The 12,839-nt window shown below is 30.8% G+C and overlaps 1 protein-coding gene across 2 annotated transcripts; it reads left to right on the plus strand.

Moving 5' to 3' along the window:
* LOC112751531 (beta-glucosidase 12) lies at positions 1–12,839 on the plus strand. 2 transcript variants are annotated; one of them, XM_025800690.3, is made up of 13 exons: positions 1–214; positions 328–397; positions 956–1,014; positions 1,181–1,256; positions 2,637–2,714; positions 8,203–8,290; positions 8,412–8,667; positions 9,896–10,011; positions 10,476–10,693; positions 11,416–11,447; positions 11,560–11,662; positions 12,097–12,205; positions 12,533–12,839. In XM_025800690.3, exons 1-13 carry the CDS (start codon positions 44–46, stop codon positions 12,717–12,719), a joined length of 1,563 nt encoding a protein of 520 aa, XP_025656475.1. In that variant the 5' UTR covers positions 1–43; the 3' UTR covers positions 12,720–12,839. The 2 variants fall into 2 exon arrangements, with proteins under 2 accessions (XP_025656475.1, XP_025656476.1); XM_025800691.3 differs by lacking the exon at positions 328–397 and having other exon boundaries at positions 60–214.

Consider the following 12,839-nt stretch of genomic DNA (forward strand, 5'->3'; position numbering starts at 1 on the left):
GTATTGTTGGATGAAGTGAGGAAAAGCATAATATGTGTGGATTATGGCATTCCATTATTATTTTGAAGATGTCCTTAGTATTATTCTGGTTCTTAGCTTAAAAAGCATTGAAGCCGAAACCATATTGAACACTGGTATTAGTACTTCTGCATCTCTCAACCGAGCAAGTTTCCCACATGGTTTTATTTTTGGGACAGCATCATCTTCTTACCAGGTATATCCAAGGACTAAAGTTTTCATTAATTTTTTTTCTCTCTAGATATATCAAACATGTGATAACTAGTATCAGTGTATCTATCTATATATGTTTATGAAAAATTTAATCAGTACGAAGGTGCAGCATTTGTTGGTGGTAGAACTCCAAGTATATGGGACACTTTCACTCATAATTTTCCAGGTCCTTTTTGTCATTAGTCTCTATTAATTATATTAATTAAATGTCTGATCTATACATAATATTTGTATCTGTAACAAAATAATTTTTTATTTGGTTAGTTAAACTGATTCTTTTTAAAGAAAAAGTTATTTATTAAGAGTTGAAATAAATAATTGCCATTTGAAAATAAATTATCATTTGAAATGAGTTTACGTACAATTTGCATAAATTTTTTATTTATGGTTTGATGTTTTTTTTTTTTTTGGGAATCAATAGAAATTAAATCTAAACCTTTTGAGTTAAAAAAAAATTGATATCATATGATGATAGTATGATACTATTTTTTCAAAAATTTAGGCCAATAAAAAAATACGCATTTAAATTCCTAACATAAACTCTAAAAATATTTTGAATTTGAAAGGTGACGGGCCGAGTAAGTTAAAAAAACTAACATTATTATTAGAACCCTAACTCTATTCAATTATTATATTGATGTAATCTATTTGTTATTCAAGTAAAAAAATACATATTTGTTATTATAAAATCTTATTTCGTGCTCTATATATACATGATATATAGGCAAGATAGCTGACAGAAGCAACGGGGATGTGGCCATCGATGAATACCATCGTTATAAGGTGCAATAATATATACTACAAATTCAACCACTCCACAATATATTTAATTTGCTTGCATATAAGATAAATTAATAATTTAATTATTAATAATATATTATTAATCATATAACTCATTAATAATCACATAATTGACATTCTTTAAAAACATGCGCTATTGATTAAGCAGGAAGATGTTATGATTATGAAGGATATGAACATGGATGCTTATCGGTTCTCCATATCATGGTCCAGAATACTACCAAGTAAGTAACACATGGATACATAATTTCTCTCATATTACCATTAGTTAGGGTTATTTCTTAATTTTATGAACAAATACTGTATTTCACCAAATTATTGATTTAGGGCTCATTTTAATTGGACTCAAAGAATCATTCCTTATACAACTAAATATCCATTTTAATTTGGTCCCTGAAATTCACGCGATTACTCAATTTGGTCCCTGAAATTCAAAATTACCTATACTAGTCCTCCAGATTCAAATCCAGGCACCAATATGGTCCCTCGACTCTTTCCGGTGATGACTAGGCAAACGAAGTGCTAATATATAGCACCCTCCCTACTACATTGGATGATGAGTAAACGATGTTGTTTACCCTTAGTACCCAAACAAATTAGAAATGAAGAATAGTGGAGGTAAAGGAGAAGAAGAATACTTTATTTTGGGTCTTCATCGTTTCTTCTCCCTTCATATACAAAGCGACGACATTTCTGACTTGTTTGGATGCCAAGGGTAAACAACGTCGTTTACTCATCATCCAGCGTAGCAGGGTGGATGCCATCTCAGCATTCAGTTTGTCTAGTCATCGCCAGAAAGATTCGAGGGACCACATTGGTGTCGGGACTTGAATCTAGAAGACCAGTATAGGTAATTTTAAATTTCAAGAACCAAAATGAATAATCACGTGAATTTCAGGGACCAAAATGGAGATTTAGTCTTCCTTATACACACAATTATCATTGTTAAGACTCTTTTTTTCCCTTTTTTTTAGCTTTTATTTTTGCTTCCTTCATTTTTAATGAATGTAAAAAAAAATACAATTCTTAAAAAAAAAAAAATCAAAGTCTCATTTTCTTAACTTGAAGGATAGATTTGGTATTACTTATTAGAATTGAAAAGTTTAATAATACTGACTTATTGTTATATTTATATTTTATATAGTCATTTTAGATTTTAAGAATAATTTTACATATATTTACCAAACACTTTTTTTTACTCATTTAAAAGTCAAGAGAGACATCAACAACTTTTGAAAAGCTTTAGAAATACAAAACCATCCCCAATATAAGCGATTTCTTAAAAAATGTTGCTTTACGCTCTTTTAAATTAAATGGAAAAAAAAGTTAAATTATTCTTTAAAAGTTAAAATAAATTTACCTTTATATTTTAAGAATTTAATTTTGATATATTGACAATTTAAAAGATTTTATTCAATTATATCCAATAAAATTTATGTGTTAAATTATTTCTAACTTGATGAATTTAAAAGTTAACTACTTTTAATTATATAACAATACACGATTAAATATTTGTATAAAATTTTTTACATTTTTAAAGTTGGAGCATGAAAATTAAATCGTATTCTAGTGTTAATTAATTCCACTATATTGACTAATTTTAGAAGGAAGGCTCAGTGGAGGTGTGAACAAGGAAGGAATCAACTATTACAATAATCTCATCAACGAGCTACTAGCGAAAGGTCATCACTATATTATATATATATATATATATATATATATATATATATATATATATATATATATATATATATATATATATATATATATATATATATATATATGTCAATGAAGTATCTGATTTTTTTTTTCCCTTACACATAATATTTTCAGTTTTATTTGCTCATTTAATTATGCCTTATATAACTACTGCATATAATATTTTGTAATGTTTTGAAAACGGATTGAATCAGTTAGTTGGATCGGTGAAATTGAAAACTGTTTAACTATGCGATTCAGTTGATAAACTAAAATTATCTGTTTAAGAATCAATTATAAATCGCTAAATCAGCCAAAAATAAACCGGTCAGACCAAATTAAAAATCGATTAATTTTAGAAAAAAAGTTTTTTTAAATAATGGAATATTCAAATCTATGACAATTATATATATAAAATAAACTATTCTTATCTTTAATATTATAACACAATAATACATTTAATAATACCGACCAAAGAAACACATTTAATTTAAATTATATATATTAAAATTAAAAATATAAAATAAACTTATTTTTTAAATAAAAAAATTGTGAATTAAGATATAATTAAACTATTAATTTTTTGGTTTGGTTATTTTTTATTATTGTATAACATAAAATGTATAATATCATGAATGTTAAATATATATATATCAAATTCATCAACACATCAGGCCTAAGGCACACAAAATTCCAACAATAGGCAAGACCAAATAGAATGATCAATTTTTATCTTTTTCTCTCTATTCTATTTGTAAATTCTGTCTTTTGTCTTTTTCTTTCTTTATACCTTCTTAATGTTTCTAGAATTTAGATGACCTTTTCTTTTTTGTTAGAAATAAGAATCTTCTATCATGATACGGAAAGATTTAGTTTGTTATGAGAGTTGTACATGTATATATATTGTCTCTCTAAAATCATTCAATTCAAGAAGATATACACATTTTCTTCAGCCTTCTTTATCTTTTTCATTGTTCTGTATTTCTATTATGGTATAAAGAAGCTCTGCTGATACCCAATGGCCAAGACCACTAACTCAAATACACCACACTCTTCTTCTTCTTCTTTTAGCTCTACAAACATAAATGCAGAAGCTATTTCTTCTTCATCCACAGACACATCCAACCCCTTTTACATACATCCTAGTGAGAGTCCCGCTTTTGTTCTGGTAACACCACTGTTCACTGCCAACAATTACCACTCATGGAGTCGTGCTTTCTCCATGGCCGTCATCATGAAGAACAAGCATGGATTCCTCACAGGAACCATCCCCATGCCCTCTCCTGAGGATTCCACCTTTCCTGCCTAGGAAAGATGTAACAGTCTCGTTCTATCATGGTTATTCCATTTTCTTTCCCCTTCCATCACTCAAAGCGTCATATACTTCTCAACCGCCTCCACTGTATGGGAAGACCTACGAGAACATTTTTCACAGATTGATTTGTTGCGAATCGCAGAACTATAAGAAGAAGTATACAGACTCAAACAAGGAAATCAATCAGTGACAGATTTCTTTACCTCTCTGAAAACCCTCTGGGAAGAGCTGGAGAATGCTAGACCCCCTACATCCGTGTAGCTGTCCAGCTAAGAAGCATCGAAATCAAGATTTTGTAATTCGTTTTTTGAAAGGGCTGGATGAAAGATACGCTGTTGTTCGCTCACAAGTTCTGATGCTCGACCCTCTGTCTCCGATTACTCGAGTCTTCGCAATGGTGATCCAGCAGGAGCGAAATCTTCAAATCGCTTCTGGAATCCTAGATGATCAACGCCTACTCGCTGCTGCTGTCAATACTCGCCGTCCTGCACCAAGGCGAGGCCGCGGCGGTTACTCCCAAGGGCGTGGTGTTGGCTCTAACAAGCAGTGTACCTTTTGCGGCCGGGTGGGAGCACACCGTTGATGTGTGCTATGGAAAGCATGGGTATCCACCCGGTCACCCACGATACCCGGTCATCCACGCCTCCTGGACCGAGCAGCTTCCTCCAGCAGTAGCGCCGCCATGACCGTGACATCTTCCTCTCATTTATATACCCAGTTGCAAGGAAATAGGGCAGTGACGGGTAGCACTCCAGAACCTCTTTTGAGCCTTACTCCACAGCAACATAACACTCTAATGACTTACTTGAAGCAGGTCGATGCCCATGTGCCAGAGACTAAACATGATAAGGGTTCCTCCTCCTCCCAATCTGGGCTTCTCCCTAGTCCACGTACACATATCCTTTGTTCTGCAAATACTTTTTCTATTTTAAACAAAGATTTTTCAAAAACTTTTAGTGATACTTGGATCATAGATTCTGGTGCTAGTGATCATATTTGCTCTAATTTATCTTTTTTTGTCTCATACACAAAAATAAAACCTATTCTTGTCCACATGCCCAACGGTTCAAATGCTACTGTACATTACAAGGGAATAGTTAAATTTTCATCTTCTTTGACTCTTATTCATGTATTATATTTACCTCAATTTCATTTTAATCTTATCTCGGTGTCTAAGCTCACTTCTACATTACTTTGTGAACTTATTTTCTCTCAATTTTATTGTCTCATACAGGAATCGAGCAAATCGAGGATGATTGGTTTGGGTGAATTAAGAGATGGGTTGTATGTGTTAAACAAGAAGTCCACTACAAATTTATCAAACGACATTCATCCCACACATATTGCTTCAATCTACACCTCCAACCTATGGCATTTTAGATTAGGATATCTTTCTGGACACCGTCTTAGTATTTTACATAAACAATATCCTTTTATTTCCTTGAATCATGAAAATGAAGCATGTGATGTATGCCATTTCTCAAAGCAAAAGAAATCTTCTTTTTCCGTTAGTCATAATCATGCTCATGCTCCTTTTGATCTATTGCATCTTGACATATGGGGACTTTTTAGACAAAATTCAATAAACAACTACAAATATTTTCTAACTATTGTGGATGATTTTAGTCGATTCACTTGGATTATTTTACTAAAATCCAAGAATGAGGTTTCTCAACATGTCATCAATTTTGTTGCTCTTGTTGAAACACAATTTGACTCTAAAGTTAAAATAATTCGTTAAGACAATGGCCCGAAATTTTTAATTCCAAATTTTTACTTGTCAAAGGGGATTCTTCATCAACGAAGTTGTGTTGAGACTTCCCAACAAAATGGGCATGTCGAACGTAAACATCAACATATATTAAATGTAGCAAGGGCCTAAATGTTTCAATCCAATTTACCCTTTAATTTTTGGTCTTATGCTATAAACCATGCAGTTTATTTAATAAATAGAGTTCTCTCTTCTATTCTTGATTTTAAAACCCCTTTAGAAACTTTGCTTAACAAAGCATTTAACTACAATGATCTCAAAATTTTTGGTTGTCTTTGTTTTGTTTCAACCCTTCTCAACCATCGTTCCAAATTTGATCAAAGGGCTCACAAAGCCATTTTTCTTGGTTATCAAATAGGTACAAAGGGATTCATTGTTTATCTTTTGGATAAAAAAAAATTTATAGTGTCCAAAAATATTGTGTTTTATGAGCAAACTTTTTCCTTTTCTATAAATCACAAACAAAGACAAATACTCAGCCCAACACCACCAGCTGAAAACACCCCATTCCTAAACACTACACAAAATGAGATAGGCCCACATAAAATTCTAACAAATCCCTCCTTACCTATTGGGCCACAACCCTTGACCCATGATCCAATCACTCCCCCCTCATCTCTCTCAGACTCCACAACATGCCTTAACTACCCTCCTTATGTTCAATCCCTAGGAGCCATTCCTGACCCCTCCACTGTGCCCTCAACCCCTCTCCAAGACCACCATACACAACCTACCAATTCCACACTCACTCCTTTACAGTCCTCCCCTACCACCCAAAACTCATAAACATCGACCGATACCCCATCTTCTACCTCACCCAAGACCATCGCCCCTCCCATGCCACCACTGCAACAAAGTTTCCGTGCCACTAGGTCACCCATATACCTTCAGGACTACGTATGCAACGCCTCTCTTCATTCATCCACGTCAACACCCTCAAGAACTCGATATCCAATTTCTTCTGTCCTCTCTCTCTCTCAAATTTCTCAGCCAGTTACAAAAGTTTATTATTATCTTTATACTTTGACCATGAACCTCAATCTTTTCAAGAAGCAAATCAATTCCCTCAGTAGCGTGCCGCCATGAAAGAGGAGCTTGTTGCTTTGGAATTGAACCAAACTTGGTCTTTGGTGGATTGCCCTCCACGAGTGAAACTCATAGGCTGTAAATGGGTTTTCAAAATTAAAAGGCATCCAGATGGGTCCATTGAGCGTTACAAAGCACGGTTAGTAGCAAAAGGATTTACGCAGACAGAGGGCATAGATTTTCTGGAGACCTTTTCCCCAGTGGTGAAGCCTACCACTATTAGACTGGTCTTAGCCATTGCTTCCATCCGAAAGTGGCCAATCCATCAGCTCGACGTCAATAATGCTTTTCTTCATGGCGATCTTACTGAATTTGTGTATATGGATCCACCTCTTGGCCTCACTCTCAGTAATCCAAGGATCTGTTGTCGTCTTCACAAATCCTTATATGGACTGAAACAATCGAGCCAAATGTGGTATGACAAGCTTTCTGTACTCTTGATGTCTTGTGGGTATCAGCAGACTGTCTTTGATTATAACCTTTTTGTTAAATTTTTGGGCAATGAAATTTCTATTCTATTGGTCTATGTTGATGATGACATTGTCATCACTGGCAGTTCAGTTTTTGAATTAGTAGCTATCAAGCATACTTTGGATGCACATTTCAAGATGAAGGATCTTGGTACCTTGAAGTACTTTCTTGGTATTGAGGTAGCCCATTCCTCAAAAAAAATTTTCCTCTCACAACATAAATACTGTATTGACGTGTTATCTGACTCTGGATTGCTAGGTGCAAAACCTGTTAGTTCTTCTATGGACATCACAACTAAATTATTTCAAGATGACATACAGCCCTCTTCTTCCTGATCTTTTGGTGTATCGCCGATTAGTTGGACGCCTCATATATCTCACTACTACAAGGTCAGATATCACCTATGCAACCTAGCAATTAAGTCAATTCATGGCTTCTTCAACTCAGATGCATTACACAACTGCAATTCGGGTACTCAAGTATTTAAAGAACAATCCCGGTCGAGGCTTATTCTATCCTAGAGACTCTGAGATTTTAATTTTTTTTTGTTAACTCTTATGTTATATTTATATGAGATTATAAAATTTTAGTTGGTTTGCACTTTTAATTTATGTATTTTTAAAATTGATAATAGCATATATTTATATTTTTTTTTATATTTTTTTATAATTTTATATATTATTTTATTATAATTCAGTTATTTTACAATTAAATTGATTGAACCTCTAAATCAGTGAACTAATAATTAGGATGATTCGATAATCGGTTCAATTTTTTAAACGTTGATATTTTTATTATTTTCTAATAACATGGTATTATTTCAATGCAGATATTCAACCTTTTGCAACTATTTTTCATTGGGACCTTCCTCAAATCTTAGAAGATGAATATGGAGGCTTTTTAAGCCCTAATATAGTGTAATTCATATTTCTTAATTAGTACCTAATTAATCTAAACTATAATGCATGATCATCAACATATACCCTAAACATTAAAACCTTTTTCTTTTTTATCTTTTTTTTTTTTGAATATCATTAGAAAGGATTTTAAGGAATATGCTGAGGTTTGCTTTAAGGAATTTGGAGACAGGGTGAAGAATTGGATTACGTTTAATGAACCATGGTCATTCAGTAAACATGGTTACGCAGATGGAGTTGGTGCACCATTGAGATGTTCATCTTGGCAAAACCTAAATTGCAGTGGTGGAGACTCAGCCACTGAACCCTATATAGTGTCACACCATCAATTATTGGCTCATGCAGCTGCCTTCAATATCTACAAAACTAAGTATCAGGTTTTGTAACCAAGCTTTAATTTTTGTTGCATATATGCTTATATTTAGGGTTTGGTTAATAATTGCAAATAATAGACTAAGGAAAAGTCTAGGGGCCCAGCAACTTTGTTAAATTTTGGTCAGCATGTAACCAGCAAAGAAAAGTGAGCCATTGGATAAAATCTCACACCAATTTCACACCATTAAAATCATTATTGATGATTATTTGATGACTACAAATCACAAAAGTTGCTGTCCCCCTAGTATTTCTCATAGACTAAATCTGTTGGAAAAGTCTTTTACCCGATTTAAACTTTTGTCATTAAAATTGAGCCGTAAAAACAAGACGTTAAACAAACTTGATCTGATTAACGAGAAAAATTACGGGTTAAATAGATTAGTTACTGAACTATTTTTTTTTTTTTCAAATTTCTTCTTTGACAAGACCTGAAAATTCAAGGCACTCATTATAAAAGTTCTTTTTATTTAAGTGTTTTGGGTCCAAAAGTGATCTATTTGTCAAAAAAGGATTTTTTCGGTCCAAAACTACAAATTTTTGTCTAATTACTTTTGAAAAAATAAAGAATAAATAGACGAGTCTATATAAGCAACCAAATTTGGCATAAACGAGACAGTAAACAAATATAAAAAAGATGAGTGTTACGGGGACAACAATTTTTATGATTTGTAGTCATTAAATAACTATCAATAATGATTTTAATGGTGTGAGATTGACATGAAATTTCATGTAAAGACTCATTTTTCTTTACTGGTTACATGCTAATCAGAATTTAATAAAGTTGCTGCCCTAGACTTTTTCTATAAAATAAACGGATCAACCCGTATAATCTGCGAACTTAAATAAAATGAAACTTAATGGAACGGACTAATTATTTGACAGCTCTAATTTGGATACGCATATTTATTTAGAAACAAAAAAGTCATTTATTTACATGAATAAATTAAGAGGTTATATTGGAAACAAAAATATTTCAGAAACAATAGAAAAATAGTGAAAAGTAGTACAAAATTATCTTATTTTAATATTTTACATTGCTAAATTAAAAGTTATCTTATTTTAATTACTTTTGGAATAATTGTATAATATATATTATATGTAATAAGTGTGTAATATAATTATTGATGTTGTGAATGTTAAATAAAATAATTTTGGATTTGAGTTATTGCTTTTTTAATATTATTTTATTGGAAATATATATTTTTTAAATATATTTTCGTTTGTGTGTAGGCAGCTCAAAAGGGCTTGATAGGGATAACCCTAGTTTGTCACTGGATGGTGCCACTCTATGATATAGAATTGGACCATGATGCTGCTCAAAGAGCCATTGATTTCATGTTTGGATGGTATGTATTATTCTTTATTAACCATAAATCAATGATAGATATAATAAACTTCAAATTATTTAAAAAATTTATTCCTAATAATTATATGAATTTAATTTTTGTTACTGATGATATAAAAAAAATTTACATAAATATTTAATTATATATTATCACATCAATAAAAATAATTAATTTTTAAATTTACTATTTAAAAGATTATTTAAATACATAAATCGAATTTAATAATTATGTAAAATTTTTTAAACATTTTTTTTCTGTTAATGTATCAGAATTAAATTCGAATATTATATATATCTATAACATACAGATAGAAATTTAAAAAAATGACTATTATTGTAATGCCTATATTCTACGTAAGAGTAAAAGTAATTAATAATTTACTCGAGTCTTATATACACTAGATTATTTATTCATTAACTTAGATAGTATAAATTTTTATTATAGAGGGGGAAAATGTTTAACAGGTTTATGGAGCCATTAACCACAGGAGAATACCCAAGTTCCATGCGGTCTTTGGTTGGAAGCCGATTGCCAAAATTCTCAATTCATCAATCAAATCTTGTAAGAGGGTCCTTCGATTTCATTGGATTAAACTACTACACTGCCAATTATGCTACCGATGCTCCACAATTAAGGGATGCCAACCCTAGCTTCATGACGGATTTTCTAGTTAATCTTACAAGTAAGAACACTATCTTACGTTTATCATATTAGATCAAAATTATAATTGGCATTTGCCCATATGTAAATTTAAAGATGGAAAAGTCTAGGGGACCAACAATTTTATTGAATTTTGGCCAGTATGTAACCAGCAGAGAAATGTGAGTTATTAGATGAAATTTTACACCAATCTCACACCATTAAATCATCATTGATGACTATTTGATGGCTACCAATCACAAAAGTTGCTGGTCCCCTAGCATTGCTCTTTAAAGATCTATGTATTTTTTTTTTTGAAGAAGTATAGGTAGCCAATGGAGTATCTATATAATGTGTATAATGGGGATATAGGGATGTTCGATTCAGTAGGATATCAGATGTTTATTATTCCTGATACCCGGATGGTTATTCTAGATAGTATAGGTGTATTGTATTTGAAAAATTAGTAATATTTTATCCTGAATGTTCATTTTTTAACTCATATTGAGCTAAATAAATAGCCCGTTGTACACATTATACAAATACTCCATTAACTCCTTAGCGGAACTCATTTTTTTATAATATTAAGATAAAAAATAAATTTTATTTTATTTAATATTCATTTATTTATTAATTATTATAATAATTAATAAATACTAAATAAAATAAGTTCTGACTATTTTTTTATTAATTTTTTTTTGTTATCAAACCTTTTTAATTTTTTCTCTTGTAAATGTTAAATAAAAAATAGTTTTATTATTACAGCGAAGAGAAATGGAAAACCTATCGGTCCAAAGGTATGTGAATTAAATATATGCATTTATTTTGCAATTAACCACATTTCAATGCTTCGTTTCAGTTGCATTTTTGGTATGATGATTTATTTAATGTAAACTTGTGTTCTTGTAGGCTTTTTCAAATTGGTTGTTTGTTTATCCACAAGGAATTCTAGAACTTTTGCTCTATACTAAAGCAAAGTACAACAACCCTATGATCTACATCACTGAAAATGGTAATAAATATATACTATATAATTAACATTTTTTTACTAATGTATTAATATATAATTAAATATTGCTTGGTATGTATAAAGTTTTTTATACTAAAATTATATAAAAATTATTAGAATTTAATTTTAATGCACTAATATAGTATAAAAATATTTTATACAATCATCTAATTATATTTGATGTTAGCAAAAATAATTTTTTAATTTATTATTTAAAATATTATCTAAACGCATATATAGATCTGACTAAAAATAATTATATAACATTTTTGTATTGTGTATCAAAATTAAATTTTAAAAATTAAACTCATGTATTTTGTTTTAAGCTAAAAATTAAATACTCATCTTAATTAATAGAAATAACTTCTCTTTCTGGTCGTCCAAATTTAAGTTTGAGTTACTTTCTTATGAACAATTTAATTTATTCATTTATACAGGTATAGATGAATTCAATGATCCAACAATCTCACTTGATGAAGCCCTTAACGACACAAATAGGATTGATTACTATTTTAGTCATCTCTACAATATTCAAACTGCAATAAAGTAAGCATATACTATCAAAATAATAATAGAAAAGTGTGTTTTTGTTTTGAAAAAGTATAGGTAACCAACAAGATTTTTGAACAATGTGTAAATAATGTGAATTAATATGGTTAAAAGAGTAAATTTAATTAATAGCATTAAATTAGAGTGTAGTGTATTTTCATCTGATTGGTGGTTGTTTATGTTGTTCAAAATTTTCATTGTTTTCCTAGCACTCCTTTTTTTTTTCATGCTATTTTTTTTTTGTATTTTTTTTTTCATTTATATTATACATATTTGATGTATTCAAATTAAAACTCGGCTGGTTAACTCTAATTAATCTTTTAGGGATGGCGTGAATGTGAAAGGATATTTTGCATGGTCATTGATCGACAACTTCGAATGGATCAAAGGCTACACTTCGAGGTTTGGAATTTATTTTGCGGACTATAAAAATGGCCTGAAAAGATATCCAAAAAAGTCAGCAATTTGGTTTAAAAATTTCCTAAGACACAAAACACATGGATATATATGATGATTTCCGCTAAGTTTGTGTATAGACATATGATCAAGCTAAGACTCCAAGATATAAGTGGTGTTTGTAATTCTAAGTAGTACATATTGTTTGTCAAGTAATGATTTCTATGTGGTTCTA

Source organism: Arachis hypogaea, chromosome 15, assembly GCF_003086295.3.
Source record: "Arachis hypogaea cultivar Tifrunner chromosome 15, arahy.Tifrunner.gnm2.J5K5, whole genome shotgun sequence".
Classification (NCBI taxonomy): Eukaryota; Viridiplantae; Streptophyta; class Magnoliopsida; order Fabales; family Fabaceae; genus Arachis; species Arachis hypogaea.